The 20,944-nt window shown below is 42.5% G+C and overlaps 1 protein-coding gene across 1 annotated transcript; it reads left to right on the top strand.

The window, feature by feature from the left end:
• Window positions 1–7,445: 7,445 nt before the first annotated feature.
• On the top strand, window positions 7,446–15,255 carry LOC120990736 (protein kinase C delta type-like). Its single transcript, XM_040419644.1, has 6 exons — window positions 7,446–7,560; window positions 10,303–10,556; window positions 10,707–10,795; window positions 11,138–11,200; window positions 13,239–13,698; window positions 15,157–15,255. Exons 1-6 carry the CDS (start codon window positions 7,446–7,448, stop codon window positions 15,253–15,255), a joined length of 1,080 nt encoding a protein of 359 aa, XP_040275578.1.
• Window positions 15,256–20,944: the final 5,689 nt, after the last annotated feature.

Below are 20,944 nucleotides of genomic sequence, written 5' to 3'. Positions count from 1 at the left end.
GGAATGCTAGTATAAAAGTTATCCACGTACAAGTGGTAACCCTTATCTAGCAGTGGGTATATAAGGTCCCACACGAGTTTCCCGCTAACACCCAGAGTGGGTGGACATTCTGGGGGTTCAATACGGGAATCTCGCCCCTCGTACACACAAAATTTGTAAGTGTACCCTGAGGTACTCTCACAAATTTTGTACATTTTCACGCCATACCTCGCCCGCTTAGTGGGAATGTATTGGCGGAAACTGAGTCTCCCCTTGAACGCAACGAGTGACTCATCAACCGCGACCTCCCTTCCAGGTACGTAGGCCTGCGCAAATTTGGCCCCGAAGTGATCGATGACCGGCCGTATCTGGGCAGACGGTCATGGGCAGGATCACCTCGAGGGGGACATGCTGCATTATCTGAATAATGCAGACATTTCTGGATGGCCTCAAACCGGGAGCGTGTCATGGCCGTACTGTAGAGTGGGGTCTGGTATAGGACGTCCCCACTCCAGTATTGCCTGACACTGGGTTTTTGCACTAGGTCCATGTGCAGCACGAGGCCCCAAAACGTCCTCATCTCGGCTGCACTGACCGGCGTCCAGCCACCGAGTCTAGCCAAAAAGGAGCCCGGGTGCTGAGCAATGAACTGTTGGGCGTACAGGTTCGTCTGCTCCACCATCAGATTCACAAATGGGTCAATTAATCACCTTAATTATATAAACAATCCCTCCTATACCAATATATCAAACGCTGCCAGACATTTCATTGACAGACATAACCGTAGCTTAAAATACTTCAAAACATATGCTATAGAACATGTAAAAGTATCCATCAGAGGAGGAGACATAAAACATCAAGTTAATCTGAGAGAGGCCTATTGGATTTTTAAGTTGGAGACAAGATATCCAAAGGGCCTCAATTTGAGAAGGGAGATTATGCATTTTTATTGATTTGCGGCGGCAGATGGTTTGATGTGTGTATGTACTTATGCTCCCTTTTGTTGTCCTTCCCTCTCACTGTCTGCATTCATATTATGCATGTACCATGTTAGTGCACACAACTATGAACATTTTTCTCAATAATTTCTTTTGAAAGATAAATCGAGAAATAACGCACATACAATGTGAATGGATCCCTACTCAATGCAATGATTTTTCCTAGCAGAGTTTTCTTTTCTTCCTTTCATCTATCTGTTTCTTTTTTTTTTTTTTTTCAGTTTTTTCTTTTTCTTAGCTATGAAATTTCAATATGCTGAAAGAGATATCTGTACATATTGAAACAATTTTGGTTTTAATGAAATGTTATGTAACTCTATGTATGTTAGATACTTGACTGGAATGATTTTGACGCTCCAGGTGGCAACTATTTAGAACAAGTGTTGCGCAAAGGGGAGTAACTATGATTGCCCCGTGCTATTCCTTCTCTCCACCCAGTGCACAGTCACAGGTGGGAGCAATTATAGAGTCTACCAAGCACACTTGACTTCTTATTTAAACCTGAGAGCGCCAACTGCACTCCACTTTTACGAATAAGACTTTTCGAAACGCGTCAAAAACAGCCTGTACCAAGAGAATTCTTGAGCCCTGTACTGTCCGTGTGTAACTGAATAAATGGAGAACTTGATACTTCGAAAAAAAGTGAGTGCTGGAGTCTAATTTTACCCATTTTCTACAACCACTTGGTGTCAGGACTTGGTGTGGTGTGTGGAAAAGTGCATTGACCTCTTTGGTTTCTTCACTGAACAACACAACCAAGTTCTGTGATAAATAGTAACATGTAACACATTTATATTAAGGTATTAGGCTGCTTTCATACAGTCAGTATTTGGTCAGTGTTTGATCAGTGATTTTCATCAGTGATTGTGAGGCAAAACCAGGTGCGGGTTAAAAACACAGAACAGGTGCAAATCTTTCCATTTTTACCTTATCTCTGAGCAGCCTCAACTCCTGTTTTTTAGCTCAGAATCACTGACGGGCATCACTCAACCAAACACTGACTGTAAAAGCGGCCTTACAATTCATACACAGTGGTAGATCAGGAGAGAAGCAGCTTCATAAGGAAGCCCACTGAGCCCTACTGCTTTATGTAGCATCATGGCCATTAAATTTCTTATAAGAGTATAGCTAGATTTAGACGAGCCAATAATTATCCAGATTATCCTGTGAACGCTAGTTTCTGATAATTTGGCCATCTAAATGTGACGCTGGTCACCTGATGAACGAGCAGAACACTTGTTTATCAGGTGATCCTGTCCTTCCTACAGGCAGCGCCAATCATCTTTTCTGGGCAGAAGATCATGCTATCTAAATAGCGATCTGCTGCCCAGAAATAATGGTTCTGAATGAGGAGGAGCGACGGCAATACTGATCCCTCGTCCTCATACTGTGAAGGAGATCACTGAATGTAAAGGTTGTGGTCTCCTTCACTGAGTGAGCAGCCAATTGTTGGGAAGGAACGCTTCATTCCCAACAATCGGCCACTCAGTCGGCCCATCTAAACACGCCTTATGGTCCTAATGGTCAACCCTTCACCGATCATTCATTCACTGCATATCTAATCAGGATAATGAAAATGTATGGTGGAACTGATAAGTCTAATGCAGAAAAAGCTTAAAGGGGTTGTCTGGGTTCAGAGCTGAACCCGGACATATCTCCATTTTCACCCAGGCAGCCCCCCTGACTTGAGCATCGGAGTAGTTCATGCTCCGATGCTCTCCTTTGCCCTGCGCTAAATCATGCAGGGCAAAGGCATTTTTTGGAGATCCAGTGACATACCGGGCTCTCCATGGGGCTACCAGGAAGCCCGGTGATGTCACGGCACTTCTCAGGAAACCCCAGTGATAATGGATCTGCTAATGCCAGGGAATCACTAGGAAGACAACACATTTCTCTACTACTGGACAAAACTGCCTCCACAAGGATCATCTCATTCATTCATCTCCCAAACTGTCTTAAATTAATTTCCAGCAACTTTGCTTATCATCAAACCCCATAAGAAATATGCCAACCCAGAAATGCCAGTCCTGTTATATGCAAAAGATAAATCCCAGCAGCTGTGTCTTTCAAATAAGCTTCTTTTTTATTTTTTCTTCATAAAGCAGAAAGTCCTACAACCAGGATGCGTTTCGGCATGCAAGCCTTTTTCAACAGGTACATCCATAAAATAAATCAAAACTTATATATAGGGTCTAGTTCAGCCCATTCATGACGTCTCCACCCAGTGGGTGGTATTTTAAATGAATAATTAATCAATCAATTAATGATAGTAGGTTAAAAACAAAGCAACATATGTCATGGGTTATATTCTACCTTATTGGAGAATCTATATATCCTTTTCATCACATGGCAGCGGTCTAAAAAGAATACATGAAAATATAATAAATGTATCTATATATTATGCAACAACAAAATCTCATAAATGTGCGACCTCATACTCCCTATTAAGTCCCCTTGGATGCAGTGTATCCAGGGTATGGATCCAAAAAGCCTCTCTTCTGAGGAGAAGCCTTTTGACATCCCCCCCTCTCCTTGGTCTCTTTACCTGTTCTAATATTTGAAAACGTAACTGTGCGACAGTATGTTTGTATTCCTCAAAGTGACATGGAACCGGTAACATGAGTTTTTTTGTCCTAATATCAGATTTATGTTTACTGATGCGATCCTTCACTGCCTGCATTGTCTCACCCACATATAATAGGCCGCAAGGACATTTAATAAGGTATATAACATTTGCGGAATCACAGGTAAAAAAACCCTTTATACCAAAGCTTTTACCAGTATGAGGATGATGAAACGAAGGACCTTTAATTACATGTGAGCACTGGAGACAATGCAGGCAGGGAAATGTACCCATCCGCGGCGAGGATATCCGCTGTTGTTTCAACATTGCTTTTGTACTGCCTAAGTCTGCATGAACCAATTTGTCACGATAGTTCAAATTCTTTTTATTGCAGATGAGAGGTGAGTGTTTAAATTCATCAACCTGAGGGTACGCTTTATTTAACAGGTGCCAATGTTTCCTGACTATATTATCAATGCCTGTATTGAATGGATGGAATTTATGGATAAAAGCTATCCTGGATTTATCTCCATCTAATGAGGCCCTCACCCCTTCCCTCCCTTCTCTAGCTGTTTTCAGAATACTCAATGGATAACCGCGTTCACAAAATCTCTCTGTCATTTCAGTGATCCTTATTTTTTGTACAGCCGGGTCTGAGACTATTCTTTCTACTCTCTGATATTGTGATTTGGGAATGGCTTTTTTAAGGGACAATGGGTGGGCACTCTTATAATGTAATATACTGTTTCTATCCGTGACCTTACGATAAATGTCAGTGGATAAATGACCCCCAAGGTTTTTGATGACTTTAGTGTCTAAAAAGCTCACCTGGTTTATGTCACAGGTAACTGTGAACTGTAGACCCTCAACTGCAATATTTAAATCATTCATGAAATCAGCTAGGGTCTCCCGGGACCCCGCCCATATGCAAAAAATGTCGTCCACGAATCTTTTCCAAATAATAGCGTTTTTTTGAAATAGCTTATTATTGTATACATATTTTTCTTCAAATGACGACATAAAGAGATTTGCATAGGGCGGGGCCACGTTAGACCCCATCGCGGTGCCACGCCTCTGTAGGTAGAACGCATCCATAAATAAAAATTTTTTTTTATAAAGAACCACATTTAATAACTCAAGAAAAAATTCTTGCTCTATGGTCGTGTAATTCGTTTTATTGAGTGCGGCTGAAACCGCCTGTATGCCCTCCTGATGGCCAATGGAAGTATATAAACTAACTACATCAATGGTCACCAGGAGGCTCTCCATGGGAACAGGACCCAACTCTGCTATAATCCTCAAGAAATGAGGTGTGTCCCATAGGAATGATTTTGTTAATTTCACCAAAGGGGTTAAAACTTTTTCAAGGACAACCGCCAGAGGGGATAAGATGGATCCCACTGAAGACACTATAGGGCGTCCAGGGGGATCAATCAAAGTTTTATGAACCTTTGGCAAAATATATAGGACAGGAGTCCTGGGTGTATGATTTACCAAAAATTTACTAAGATGCTGATCAATTACACCTAGACCTGAATAGTGTTGAACTATCCCAATGATTTTATGTTTTATTTCAAAAAGGGGGTCACCACCTAATGGTTGATATGTCAATTCGTCAGATAATTGTCGCATAACTTCTTGTATATATTTGATTTTGTCCATTATTACAATGGAGCCACCCTTATCAGCAGGTTTTATCACCAAATTGACATCCTCTATTAAGGATTTAATGGCTCTCTTTTCACCTACTGAAACATTATGTCTTTTCTTTTTCTTGAGTTATTAAATGTGGTTCTTTATAAAAATTATTTTTTATTTATGGATGCGTTCTACCTACAGAGGCGTGGCACCGCGATGGGGTCTAACGTGGCCCCGCCCTATGCAAATCTCTTTATGTCGTCATTTGAAGAAAAATATGTATACAATAATAAGCTATTTCAAAAAAACGCTATTATTTGGAAAAGATTCGTGGACGACATTTTTTGCATATGGGCGGGGTCCCGGGAGACCCTAGCTGATTTCATGAATGATTTAAATATTGCAGTTGAGGGTCTACAGTTCACAGTTACCTGTGACATAAACCAGGTGAGCTTTTTAGACACTAAAGTCATCAAAAACCTTGGGGGTCATTTATCCACTGACATTTATCGTAAGGTCACGGATAGAAACAGTATATTACATTATATTATAAGAGTGCCCACCCATTGTCCCTTAAAAAAGCCATTCCCAAATCACAATATCAGAGAGTAGAAAGAATAGTCTCAGACCCGGCTGTACAAAAAATAAGGATCACTGAAATGACAGAGAGATTTTGTGAACGCGGTTATCCATTGAGTATTCTGAAAACAGCTAGAGAAGGGAGGGAAGGGGTGAGGGCCTCATTAGATGGAGATAAATCCAGGATAGCTTTTATCCATAAATTCCATCCATTCAATACAGGCATTGATAATATAGTCAGGAAACATTGGCACCTGTTAAATAAAGCGTACCCTCAGGTTGATGAATTTAAACACTCACCTCTCATCTGCAATAAAAAGAATTTGAACTATCGTGACAAATTGGTTCATGCAGACTTAGGCAGTACAAAAGCAATGTTGAAACAACAGCGGATATCCTCGCCGCGGATGGGTACATTTCCCTGCCTGCATTGTCTCCAGTGCTCACATGTAATTAAAGGTCCTTCGTTTCATCATCCTCATACTGGTAAAAGCTTTGGTATAAAGGGTTTTTTTACCTGTGATTCCGCAAATGTTATATACCTTATTAAATGTCCTTGCGGCCTATTATATGTGGGTGAGACAATGCAGGCAGTGAAGGATCGCATCAGTAAACATAAATCTGATATTAGGACAAAAAAACTCATGTTACCGGTTCCATGTCACTTTGAGGAATACAAACATACTGTCGCACAGTTACGTTTTCAAATATTAGAACAGGTAAAGAGACCAAGGAGAGGGGGGGATGTCAAAAGGCTTCTCCTCAGAAGAGAGGCTTTTTGGATCCATACCCTGGATACACTGCATCCAAGGGGACTTAATAGGGAGTATGAGGTCGCACATTTATGAGATTTTGTTGTTGCATAATATTTGAAATATATAGATACATTTATTATATTTTCATGTATTCTTTTTAGACCGCTGCCATGTGATGAAAAGGATATATAGATTCTCCAATAAGGTAGAATATAACCCATGACATATGTTGCTTTGTTTTTCACCTGCTATCATTAATTGATTGATTAATTATTCATTTAAAATACCACCCACTGGGTGGAGACGTCATGAATGGGCTGAACTAGACCCTATATATAAGTTTTGATTTATTTTATGGATGTACCTGTTGAAAAAGGCTTGCATGCCGAAACGCGTCCTGGTTGTAGGACTTTCTGCTTTATGAAGAAAAAAGAAAAAAGAAGCTTATTTGAAAGACACAGCTGCTGGGATTTATCTTTTGTATCTACTGGAGATTGCTCCTTTCCCGTGCAGCGTGCACCTAAAGGTGAAGTGCCGACCTGTTTCCTTGAGTCCTGTTATATGAGCCCAATCTTCTGTTCTATAATATTTTATCAGTGGGAAATGATCCATGAATTTCTCTTCCCATCTACACCCTGGATGACACTCATGAGGTCTACACTACATTGTATGGGGCAGAGCAGGTACATGGGGCACCAACACAGCAGGTGCCAACTGAAGATTCCATGCACTGTCCTGAGGTCATGTGACAGGCACACGCTCAACTGCCACTCACTTTTCAACTGTCGTCTGCCACGTGTGGAAGAAGGTTGGATTGCTCTGCGCGATTTCTGGAGAATGACGTCCAGCGACCAAAAAGAAGAGGAGAAGAGGATAGAGGAAGAGGAGAAGAGGAGAGAAGAAGTGGAGAAGAGGAGAGAGGAAGAGGAGAAGATGAAGGAAGGAGATGAAAAGAGGAAGAGAGAAGAAGACAGCCTGGAGAAGAACATCAAGAAGAAGAGGATTGGACCCAACGCCAGAGTGTTGGAGGATGAGGAGCCAAGAGCAGGTATCTGGGGCACTTCATTTGTAACTGCTTCAGGACCAAGCCAATTTGGGCAGCAAAATTTTAATTATTTATTTAAACTTCGTCTGTAAAGATCTGTTATTTATCGTCATAGCCACATGAGGGGTTGTTTTTTGTGGGTGAATTGTAATTTTAATTCCACCATTTAATTTTCCATATAATGCATTTTAAAAATGGTGGGAAAGAATTAGTAAAATGCAATTCTACCATTATTTATATATATATTTTATTCATAGCTAGGGGCATTATTTATAGCCAGGGCCTCATAGCAAAAATTAGTATACCCCATCCCTTTTCCGTGACACTCCCTGGCAGCACAGAATGAAAAACATAACGGCCCAGATTACTGATACATTTATGAAGAAGCGGAAGTAATTAGATTTTTTTTTTAAATGGATTTAAAAAGTCGTACTCTGTCTCACCCATTTTATTGGAACATGTGTTTAAAACATATGGTGCTTGTTCTGATCACCATATCTCTTATTGTATTTACAGCATTGGACTGAGAGAAATACACTGAGAAGTCTTCTGTTTCCCTTCACATAATATATTACAAAGCTGGCTGCCTACAACCACCACTAGGTGGAGCTCAGTGGATAGTAGTGTATACATTTACCATTGGCTAAAGGGAAAGCTATTGTAATCTCTTTGCACTGAGCTCCACCTAGTGGTGGCTGCAGGAAAATGCACTTTTTTCTTGCCAGGAACAGACGGAGCTTAATACATATAATAATATAATAGATATAATAAAGACTTTGCACTCAAGTATGACCAAGTTGATGAATTTATTGGCACAATCCACTGGGAAATTTATAGATTTGTAAACGTTTTTGGTCCAAACACCTTCCTCAGACACGGATTGCAGCAGCAAAAGTGGAAGTGGAGAATGGAGAGCACAGCATGGAAAATGTGGAGTACCTCCTGGAATCGCTGTCAGCGGTCCTACTTCAGTGCCAAGTCTTTATTCTCCATGAAACACTGCAATGCTGGCATTTTTAATTTTTTTAATGGCTTGGCATTTTTTTAACTTTATTTGTTTACATATTAAGAAATCATAGAATTTTCAAATATTTAAACTTTTGCTTACATACGTTTCTTATATCAGGTTGTTGACCCCTATCTGCCCAGTAATATGGTACAGCCCATGAATCAGTCCATCCTGTGTAATGCATCTGTAACCTAACTGAAAACATGGCCTCAGTCATATCACCCCCCACTGACATTCAGTAAGCAGCAGTGTTACATGACATGTATGTGCTGGGTCTGCACACACATGGGATAACTACATAGGACTAATGGTAGAAACCATTGTGGATATTACAACTTCTTCACTGTGTGTGTTTCCATGGCTACATGTCTGTAGGTGATGTTGTTAGGTTGTTAATAAAGTTAACACAACATATACAGGGGAGACAGGGAGAGCAATGGCAGATGTGCTTCTACACAGACACTGACAGACATGATGAGATGCTGCTGCAGGCAGTAATACTGTATATACTGTATACATATGTGCGGTATATCCATACACTACTGTTCACCTGTCAGATATCTGGACAGGACAGGCTTCAGGGTCACATGACTGACGCCATCTTTTTTTTCTTTAGAGGGAGGCTATTGTGCAGATATAATAAAGGTCTCCCTAGAGAATGTTAATAAATATATATTAAAACATTGTATGACTTTCTATTCTCTAAATTAAAAAATATAATTATTAAAATAAGAATACCCCTCCTTGTGTAGATGAAGTATTACACCAGAGTGTATTCTGCTCCATAAACTGGGTTTAAACTGAAACTTAAATTTTTATTTTTTTATTAATTTGTTTTTTGAATCCAACCCCCAAATTAGAAGGGCTGCCTGCATATTCATAAAAAAGAAATCTCCCAATCAGATTTAGATTATTTGCCAAGAAGCCATTCTGACGAATTCTAGACCTAATAACCATAGGTAATCTTGTTGCTGACAGACTTGCCTTCAGTCTGGCATACATGTTAGGCCTCATACACACGACCGCAAATGGCAAATCCTCAAAATACAAATGCTATCTTTATTGCATCTGCATTTTTGAGGACCAAGTGACTTTAACGGGTCCACACTACACATTTTGTGGACAAATATAGGACATGGATTATCTTTGAGCTTTACGCATCCGTTTGTCCGTTCTTCACAAAGATAGACTATGTCCATAAAATGTAGACCATGAACCCATTGAAAACAATGGGTCTGCATATAAGATGCGGACAGCACATGGACCGCATCCATATTTTGCGGATCCGGGAGTTGTGGACCTTAAAATGGATAGAGTCGTGTGCATGGGGCCTGAATCATAGGAAGTCGTGCGTAGAATTCATAAAAACATTCTAAGCTTGCAAAGTATACCTCGTGCCCTCTTAACACCGTAAATATACATTGCTGAGTGTGACGGGGTTAAAAGGCTCATGTTTGGAAGCCCCCAGTGTTTGCCCCTGACCTGTTCCTGTTATTAGTGCAGATTGTGCTCGTCTATAACTGTGACTTGGAGAACAGATTACATGTTATTAGTAGTCAGTGCAGAAGTCCAGGTCATTCAGGGGGTTCACTTACTTTTCCTGTAAACTATATATCACACACTTCAGATAAAATTCATTTTGCAGTGGAATACCGACTGGTCTCATATTTTCCACTTCTCTCATTACATTTCTTCCAAATAAACTAATATTGTGTAATATTCTTTTAACCCTTCAGGCCCCAGCACCGCTGTAACACCCCGATCCAACCCCCAGCTTTCCATCAGCGGGTTTGACTTCCATCAGGTGCTGGGTGAGGGCGGCTTTGGCAAAGTGGTCTTGGCATCTGTCCGTGGACGAAACACCGACAAGGCCATAAAAATCATCATCAAAGAGGACAATGCAGAAGACCTACAGCGAGAGAGGCGGATACTCCTGGCGGCCAGAGACTGTCCATTCCTGTGTCATCTCTATGCCGCACTGCAGTCTCAGGTACGGAGGGGTCTCCCTGCTCCTCTCTCCATAACAGATAAAATATATGCTGTGTGTAACCGGGGATCACAGCTCTATATTCTGCTTTATACCACAGATGACTGATTAGAAAATGTTTCCCTCAATATAATCTTGTGCTTTGTTATACAGGGCCATGCCTATTTCATCATGGAGTATTTGTCCGGTGGCAGCCTGAAGGATCTGATTGATAACAACACGCTGAGCACCAAGATCGTGCGGTAACTGATCCTGAGCTACATGGAAAATATAGGGGAGAAGATGTCCTGAAGATCGGGGGGAAAAGGGGTTTCTTAGTGTAAAACTTCCCCCCGATAACAGTAACTTTCTCAACTTCTTAATGTATTATATCATAACTTTTTTTTACATTTATGGGTGATAATATTCATATACTGCTCACCATGGTCTAGAGCGGTTTAGTGGTTAATATCTAGTATCTGGCGGTCTATGGTGATACAGGTTTACTATACAGTCAGCAGTTATATTACAGATGATATTTCCCTTATAACACATACAGAATGAGTTCATGGCATTGATACTTAACACTCTCCTGTCTTCTTCAGGGTCTACACAGCAGAACTAATCTGTGGCATCCAGTTCCTCCACGGCCATGGCATCGCCCATCGGTAAGAGGAATGGTATTTCTATAGTCTCAGGGCCAAACTGATACCCATGGGATATGTCTGATCCTGTAGTTCAGGTCTCCTTATTTTAATGGAAATAACAAAATTGAGATGGAATGTAATGGTATACAGTGGGTTAATAGACAACCGGATAACTAGCACCAAGAATGTAGCGCTAGATATCCCAGTATTAGCAGTGAATGGCAGCGCGCATAACATCCCCTGCACTAAATGACTTCAGGTGCTGGACTAAGGCATAAATGAGGGCCGCTGTGTTTAACTGGTGTGCCAACAACCACCGACTCTCCTGCCACCGTCACGTATGGTACCTGAAGTCCAGCACCTGAAGTCATTTAGTGCAGTGGATGTTATGTGCGCTGCCATTCACTGCTAATACTGGGATATCTAGTGCTACATTCTTGGTGCTAGTTATCCGGTTGTCTATTACCCCACTTGGTTCAGACACATGCCCAGGTGGTGTCATGCCCCTTAGTGTTGGTGATTTTAGTTTGTAGAACCCACCTATCATACTACTGTCATGCACATACCCCTCTCTGAGCGGTGTCAGTAGTCTGTTAGGTCCCACAATTTAGTGATTATTCATCGCTTCATTCAGCTGCTAGTTGCAGTGTGGGTAGATACCCCCTTTTTCTTATTTGAACATTATAATAAAGATTTGTTATTTAGTTTTAGCGTCCCTCCTATACATATATTTCTCCTTATTTTAATGGGGCTAAGGCTACTTTCACACTGCCGTTCGGGTGTCCGCTTGTGAGCTCCGTTTGAAGGGGCTCACAAGCGGCCCGAACGCATCCGTACTGCCCTAATGCATTCTGAGTGGACGCGGATCCGCTCAGAATGCATCAGTCTGGCAGCGTTCAGCCTCCGCTCCGCTCAGCAAGCGGACACCTGAACGTTGCTAACAGCGTTCGGGTGTCCGCCTGGCCGTTCGGAGACAAGCGGATCCGTCCAGACTTACAATGGAAGTCAATGGGGACGGATCCGCTTGAAGATGACACCATATGGCTCAATCTTCAAACGGATCCGTCCCCCATTGACTTTCAATGTAAAGTCTGGACGGATCCGTTCAGGCTACTTTCACACTTAGAAATTTTTTTAAACTATAATGCAGACGGATCCGTTCTGAACGGATCCAAACGTCTGCATTATAGGAGCGGATCCGTCTGAGCAGACATCAGACGGACCCGCTCTGAACGGCAGTGTGAAAGTAGCCTAAGAGCCACTACCAGATGCAGCCATTCTGACACATGGGGGTATATTTACTAAGAGCAGCTTTTACACCGGTCTTAGTTTCCCCCTTCAGATGCCCTAGATTTGCACATCTATGGCAGTCCTTATGCCTGGTTAAAAAAACTATGCCAGCCCCTGCCTGGTGTAGTGTTTTGCCAACGTTTATGTCTGTTTCCAGGCGTAAGTATTGGTATATTTGCTCCGTCTGGAGTTCTGACCCGGGCACGGACCCAGACACTCCCCTGCTCCGCCCCCGTCCTGCCTAACTGGCGAGCACGACGTAAAACCGACCACACGGAAAAATATTGTCATGCGACCAGTTAAAAAGGGGACTTTTTTGACTAAAATGGTTGCAAGTCCCTTAGTAAATTTGCCCCAAGATCTTTTTTTAATTTAATCATTTTTATTTGTATAATCCCTGTCCAGTGAAAGCTGATATCTGATCGGTCAGGTTCAGTGATGATCTCCACCAGTAAATAGCCATCACTGCCCAGATTATTATTACTGCTGTGTATTTTTATGATTAACATAATAGAAGACTTGGAGAAGTACTGATCCTGTATCTTATTTCTTTTATCTTAATTATTCTCTTTAGAGTATATTCACACATAAAAGATTTGTGTGAATTTCTGTAACAAATCTGCTGCATGTGAATATATCCTTACAGTTTGTGTCATCTGTCTGCATTTCTGACCTCCCTCCAGTCTATTCTAGTTCTCAGTGTCAACCTTAAATGAGCGTTGTAGTTATGGACAAAGACAAAACCCGAAATGTTCTTCTTTCGTTGCAGAGACATCAAGCCAGCCAACATCATGCTGGATACAGATGGTCACATTCGAATCATAGACCTGGGGCTGGCACAAGACGGCCTGACTGCGTCCAGTAAGATCTATGGACATGCAGGAACATACCGTTACATGGCCCCAGAGGTGCACCTGGGGAAATCTTACACTGTAGCAGTGGACTGGTGGAGCCTGGGGATACTTGTGTCCAAAATGTCATCTGGACGTTACCCATTTTACAGTGGCCGCCAGAGGAAAAAGGTTTATGAGTCAATTACCACCGAGCAGCCAACATTTCCACCATGGCTGGATGTAAACCTGAAAGATCTAATTAAAGCACTGCTACAGAAAGACCCAGAGAAGCGCTTGGGTGTGTCAGAAAACATCAGAGCCCACCTATTTTTCGAAACCATCTGTTGGGAGGAAATGGAGATGAGGAGCGCGGAGCCTCCCTTTAGACCTCTCCATGTAAGTGAAGACTTACTGCATAAATACCTTTGTATTTTACACATGATAAGTAGAACCAAAGTTAGAATTGTCCCCTTTAATTGGAATCTTATGCAAAAAATTGCGAGCAAGTAAAGATGTGGATGCTGTAGGTGTTTGATGCCTGAGCTTTATTGTCCTGTACAAGTAAATGCAGGTTGTATAGTGACATTTAGAAATACCTTACTGAACAGTAGTCGTTAACTGCTGCTTTTAATATACACTCACCTAAAGAATTATTAGGAACACCTGTTCTATTTCTCATTAATGCAATTATCTAGTCAACCAATCACATGGCAGTTGCTTCAATGCATTTAGGGGGGTGGTCCTGGTCAAGACAATCTACTGAACTCCAAACTGAATGTCAGAATGGGAAAGAAAGGTGATTTAAGCAATTTTGAGTTTGGCATGGTTGTTGGTGCCAGACAGAACGGTCTGAGTATTTCACAATCTGCTCAGTTACTGGGATTTTCACGCACAACCATTTCTAGGGTTTACAAAGAATGATGTGAAAAGGGAAAAACATCCAGTATGCGGCAGTCCTGTGGGCAAAAATGCCTTGTGGATGCTAGAGGTCAGAGGAGAATGGGCAAACTGATTCAAGCTGATAGAAGAGCAACGTTGACTGAAATAACCACTCATTACAACCGAGGTATGCAGCAAAGCATTTGTGAAGCCACAACACGCACAACCTTGAGGCGGATGGGCTACAACAGCAGAAGACCTCACCGGGTACCACTCATCTCCACTACAAATAGGAAAAAGAAGCTACAATTTGCACAAGCTCACCAAAATTGGACTGTTGAAGACTGGAAAAATGTTGCCTGGTCTGATGAGTCTCGATTTCTGTGAGACATTCAAATGGTAGAGTCCGAATTTGGCATAAACAGAATGAGAACATGTATCCATCCTCTGATGGCTACTTCCAGCAGGATAATGCACCATGTCACAAAGCTCGAATCATTTCAAATTGGTTTTTTGAACATGACAATGAGTTCACTGTACTAAAATGGCCCCCACAGTCACCAGATCTCAACCCAATAGAGCATCTTTGGGATGTGGTGGAACGGGAGCTTCGTGCCCTGGATGTGCATCCCTCAAATCTCCATCAACTGCAAGATGCTATCCTATCAATATGGGCCAACATTTCTAAAGAATGCTATCAGCACCTTGTTGAATCAATGCCACGTAGAATTAAGGCAGTTCTGAAGGCAAAAGGGGGTCCAACACCGTATTAGTATGGTGTTCCTAATAATTCTTAGGCGAGTGTATATAGGTCTCAATTTCATTATACAGACTCATAATCTTATGGCAGAAATATTTATATTGGGGTTGAGGATATCCTACCCAGGTTTATGTGAATGTGAAGGGTATATAGGGAGAAGGGAGAGGATAAAATTATATATTTTTTAAATCTCTTTACACTTCTTTCTCTTTCAGCATGATCTAAAGAGGAGCCATCTGGAGTGGTCGGAAAATGAACCAGCTGTTCATCCTGTGTCCGGCTTTTCCTTCCTGTCACCTAGCTGGACACAGTAGGTTGAACCCTTTCCTCCAGCCCAGAGACCTGTGCCTCCTCTGCCCGCTGCTTGTGTACCAGACCTTGGCTTGCCCCGGACTATGCCTCTCTCTGCTGGTTTACTGCCATGAACATCATCATATTGCCGCCCCAGTCTCTTGGCTCTGATTCCTCTGATCTCTGGCTCATCCCCGAGGACTCTTCAAGATGCGGACTCCGTCTTCCAGCTAGGTCCGGTGAGCTCAGGATAAATGTCAGCATTTCCTGGAGCTTCTACATAGGATATAGGTAAGTATATGGGCATTTGATCCAGGGAGTATTTTCCGACTGCCATATCTGGAATCAGGAAGGAGTGTTTTTCCCTTTATATCAGGACAAATTGGCAGATGTCAAAGAAGGTTTTTTTTCTCACCTTCCTCTGGATCAACACAGCTGCCCTTCCCTACAAATTCACCCAGTCTAATTAAAAGTATTATTTGGCCATTATTTGGGGACACATTATTTTGTAATTGATTCTGGGACTTATCTGACTGCCATACGTGGAGTCGGGAAGGAATTTTTCCTCATTTGTGGCTGAATTAGCAGATGGCTCAATGAGGTTTTTTCGCCTTCCCCTGGATTAATAATAGCTGATCCAGGGAAAACGTCTGACTGCCCTAAGTGGAGTCGGGAAGGAATTTTTCCCCCTTACACGGGGGTTTTTTCGCCTTCCCCTGAATCAATTAAAGTCAATGGACGTAACATATCCTTGACTTTGATATAGAAAATACATCAGAACTAGTGTTGAGCGAAGCGAGCTTCGGATGCTACATCTGAAGTCACTTCATTCAAAACTTCAGATTAATACTGTACAGAGATCCATCTCTGTATAGTATTAAAATGTATAGGCTCCGATGAGCCAAAGTTGGTTATGCGCGAAGTCGTATGTGACTTCGTTGAATAACTTCGGTAGTTGATTTTTAAAGTGGAAAACCACTTTAAAACTTGAAACTGAACTCTGCTTCGGTTCCGACTAGTGCCTCAGAACCAAAGCCGTTTCAAGTTTTAATGTGGTTTTCCACTTTAAAAATAAACTACCGAAGTTTTTCAACGAAGTCACATATGACTTCGCGCATAACTAACTTCGACTCATTGGAGCCCATACATTTTAATACTGTATGGAAACAAATCTCTGTACAGTATTAATCTGAAGTTTTGAACGAAACAACTTTGGATATAGCATCTGAAGCTCGCTTCACTCAACGCTAATCAGATCATCTGTCCCCTCAAAAAGAAAAACATATCAAATCAATAAAATTCTCTATTTCCACCCCTATATCTTTGTGTACCTGGTTTTATTACCATTATCTCTGTGCTGCTTATGGTTGTATTTCTAGGTTTCTGGTCTCATCATATGATAACAATTTAAGCTTCTGCTCTGTACCTTCTTTTAATAAAAGAGAACATAAGAATTTATGGGAAAGAAGATTAATATCCAATATTCATCTTTATTTATTAACTTTAAAACTGAGGTCATCGATAGACAAGATAATACAGAGGACTGATTCAGATCCATAGATTGAGCAGCACAAAGATCACACTTACTACTACAGATCACGCCATAGGCCACATTCACATATAACCAAGATGTCCTAATTACCAGTGACTAGGTCACATTTGTGTTGTCTTTAAAATGGAGACACAAGAACAAAGTGGAAGAAAAAATAACCCAAAACATCAATTATTCTTGCCTACCAGACACGGAGAGAAAGGGTCCATTCACACGTCCCTAGAATGGGTCCGGATCCGTTCCGCAATGTTGCGGAATGGATCTGGACCCATTCATTCTCTATGAGGCCGGAAGTAATGCGAACAGCACACAGTGTGGTGTCCGCAACCGCATTTCCGAAGCGCAGCCCCGATCTTCCGGTCCGTGTCTCCCGAATAAAATAGAACATGTCCTATTCTTGTCCGCAATTGGACAAGAATAGGCAGTTCTATGGGGGTGCCGGCCGGGTGTATTGCAGAACCGCAATACACTACGGACGTCTGAATGGACCCTAAACATCAGGACTTACCTATAGAATACACAGTAGCGAGGCACTGACACCTATAGACTCTATAATAACCATCTGTGTAGGGAAGTAAACTGCTGAGTAACGTCTGATGATTAGTAGAAATACAATTGCAAGTTTCCACCGGCTCCATTAATCTTTCAGAGGTTTGTTCACTTTGTAGACCAGGAGTGCACAACCTTGTTTGGTCTGGAGGTCGCATTGTCACATTTCTGTATTTGAAGGGGCTGCAAAAAAAAAAAACATCTGTCAGCACTGGTTTGCATCAGTTTTGCTGATTATCGGTAGCATACCCCTGAATACATAGGGAGATGTGCTGGCAATTATCCTACATCTTTTATCCTGATAAAATCAGATGACAAACGAGTGATACAGGCCACTTATCAGGAATAGTGATGGCCCTAATAGTTCGCCGGCGAATAGTTCCCGGCGAACATAGCTTGTTCGCGTTCGCAGCGGCAGGCGAACATATGCGATGTTCGGTCCGCCCCCTATACATCATCACTGAGTAAACTTTGACCCTGTACCTCACAGTCAGCAGACACATTCCAGCCAATCGGCAGCAGACCCTCCCTCCCAGACCCTCCCACCTCCTGGACAGCATCCATTTTAGATTCATTCGGAATCTGCATTCTCAGTGAGAGGAGGGACAGTGCTGCTGCTGCTGCTGCTGCTGATTCAATAGGGAAAGCGTTAGCTAGGGCAGTGTTCTGTGTCCACAGACTCATCTGCAGTAAGGACAGAGTCCTGACAGCACCCCAAAAAGCCCTTTTCAGGGCTTGTACATTAGTCTGCTTTTTTATTTTATTTTTAATATATATATATATTGCAGTTGCCTGCCCGTGTGTGAGAGGCTGCAGGCTCAGTCACAGACAGTACTGTGTGCACACCATTCATACAGGGTGTGACAGAAAATACCTTGCAGATAAAAAAAAAATTATATTTAATCTTTTTCTGTGATCTAATCACAGTTGCAAGCCCGTGTGTGTCAGGCCCACACAGACTGTATTGTGGCCACTGGCTAGTGGCTAGGCCTCCACTTATACCGTTACAGGGTGTCACTCACTCACAAATACCTCGCAGATTAAAAAAAATTCTATTTAACCACTTACCGTCACACTAACGCCGAAAGGCGTAATTTCTGCGGCGCTCCCAGGTCACTCTAACGCCGATTGGCGTCATCTCGCGTGAGCCAAGATTTCCTGTGAACGCGCGCACACAGGCGCGCGCGCTCACAGGAACGGAAGGTAAGAGAGTGGATCTCCAGCCTGCCAGCGGCGATCGTTCGCTGGCAGGCTGGAGATGTGTTTTTTTTAACCCCTAACAGGTATATTAGACGCTGTTTTGATAACAGCGTCTAATATACCTGCTACCTGGTCCTCTGGTGGTCCCCTTTGTTTGGATCGACCACCAGAGGACACAGGCAGTTCAGTAATAGGTTGCACCAAGCACCACTACACTACACCCCCCCCTGTCACTTATTAACCCCTTATTCACCCTTGATCACCCCTGATCACCCCATATAGACTCCCTGATCACCCCCCTGTCATTGATTACCCCCCTGTCATTGATCACCCTTCTGTAAAGCTCCATTCAGATGTCCGCATGATTTTTACGGATCCACTGATAGATGGATCGGATCCGCAAAACGCATACGGACGTCTGAATGGAGCCTTACAGGGGCATGATCAATGACTGTGGTGATCACCCCATATAGACTCCCTGATCACCCCCCTGTCATTGATCACCCCCCTGTAAAGCTCCATTCAGATGTCTGCATGATTTTTACGGATCCACTGATAGATGGATCGGATCCGCAAAACGCATACGGACGTCTGAATGGAGCCTTACAGGGGCGTGATCAATGACTGTGGTGATCACCCCACATAGACTCCCTGATCACCCCCCTGTCATTGATTACCCCCCTGTAAAGCTCCGTTCAGACGTCCGCATGATTTTTACGGATCCACTGATAGATGGATCGGATCCGCAAAACGCATACGGACGTCTGAATGGAGCCTTACAGGGGCGTGATCAATGACTGTGGTGATCACCCCATATAGACTCCCTGATCACCCCCCTGTCATTGATTACCCCCCTGTCATTGATCACCCCCCTGTAAAGCTCCATTCAGACGTCCGCATGATTTTTACGGATCCACTAATAGATGGATCGGATCGCAAAACACATACAGGCGTCTCCCTGGAGCCTTCCAGGGGGGGTGATCACCCCATATAGACTCCCTGATCACCCCCCTGTCATTGATCACCCCCCCTGTCATTGATCACCCCCCCTGTCAGGCTGCATTCAGATGTCCGTATGATTTTTACGGATCCACGGATACATGGATCGGATCCGCAAAACACATACGGACATCTGAATGGAGCCTTATAGGGGGGTGATCAATGACAGGGGGGTGATCACCCCATATAGACTCCCTGATCACCCCCCTGTCATTGATCACCCCCCTGTCATTGATCACCCCTCTGTCCTTACATTTTCACCCCTCTGTCCATTCAGACATTTTTTTGGCCCAAGTTAGCGGAAATTATTTTTTTTTCTTACAAAGTCTCATATTCCACTAACTTGTGTCAAAAAATTAAATCTCATATGAACTCACCATACCCCTCACGGAATCCAAATGCGTAAAAATTTTTAGACATTTATATTCCAGACTTCTTCTCACGCTTTAGGGCCCCTAGAATGCCAGGGCAGTATAAATACCCCACATGTGACCCCATTTCGGAAAGAAGACACCCCCAGGTATTCCGTGAGGGGCATATTGAGTCCATGAAAGATTGAAATTTTTGTCCCAAGTTAGCGGAAAGGGAGACTTTGTGAGAAAAAAATAAATAAAATCAATTTCCGCTAACTTGTGCCAAAAAAAAAAATGTCTATGAACTCGCCATGCCCCTCATTGAATACCTTGGGGTGTCTTCTTTCCAAAATGGGGTCACATGTGGGGTATTTATACTGCCCTGGCATTTTAGGGGCCCTAAAGCGTGAGAAGAAGTCTGGGATCCAAATGTCTAAAAATGCCCTCATAAAAGGAATGTGGGCCCCTTTGCGCATCTAGGCTGCAAAAAAGTGTCACACATCTGGTATCGCCGTACTCAGGAGAAGTTGGGCAATGTGTTTTGGGGTGTCATTTTACATATACCCATGCTGGGTGAGATAAATATCTTGGTCAAATGCCAACTTTGTATAAAAAAATGGGAAAAGTTGTCTTTTGCCGAGATATTTCTCTCACCCAGCATGAGTATATGTAAAAAGACACCCCAAAACACATTGCCCAACTTCTCCTGAATACGGTGATACCACATGTGTGACACTTTTTTGCAGCCTAGGTGGGCAAAGGGGCCCACATTCCAAAGAGCACCTTTAGGATTTCACAGGTCATTTACCTACTTACCACACATTAGGGCCCCTGGAAAATGCCAGGGCAGTATAACTACCCCACAAGTGACCCCATTTTGGAAAGAAGACACCCCAAGGTATTCCGTGAGGGGCATGGCGAGTTCCTAGAATTTTATATTTTTTGTCACAAGTTAGTGGAAAATGATGATTTTTTTTTTCCTTACAAAGTCTCATATTCCACTAACTTGTGACAAAAAATAAAAACTTCCATGAACTCACTATGCCCATCACGAAATAC

This window comes from Bufo bufo, chromosome 2 (genome assembly GCF_905171765.1).
Source record: "Bufo bufo chromosome 2, aBufBuf1.1, whole genome shotgun sequence".
Taxonomy (NCBI): domain Eukaryota; kingdom Metazoa; phylum Chordata; class Amphibia; order Anura; family Bufonidae; genus Bufo; species Bufo bufo.
Note: the sequence above shows the minus strand (reverse complement) of the source record. Positions and strands in the feature narration are given on the sequence as shown.

Coding starts and splice junctions, on each gene's coding strand:
- LOC120990736 (XM_040419644.1), top strand. CDS start 7,446: ATGAAGGAAGGAGATGAAAAGAGGAAGAGAGAAGAAGACAGCCTGGAG. Junction 10,557..10,706: donor ATGCCGCACTGCAGTCTCAG/GTACGGAGGGGT, acceptor TTTGTTATACAG/GGCCATGCCTATTTCATCAT. Junction 10,796..11,137: donor CTGAGCACCAAGATCGTGCG/GTAACTGATCCT, acceptor TGTCTTCTTCAG/GGTCTACACAGCAGAACTAA.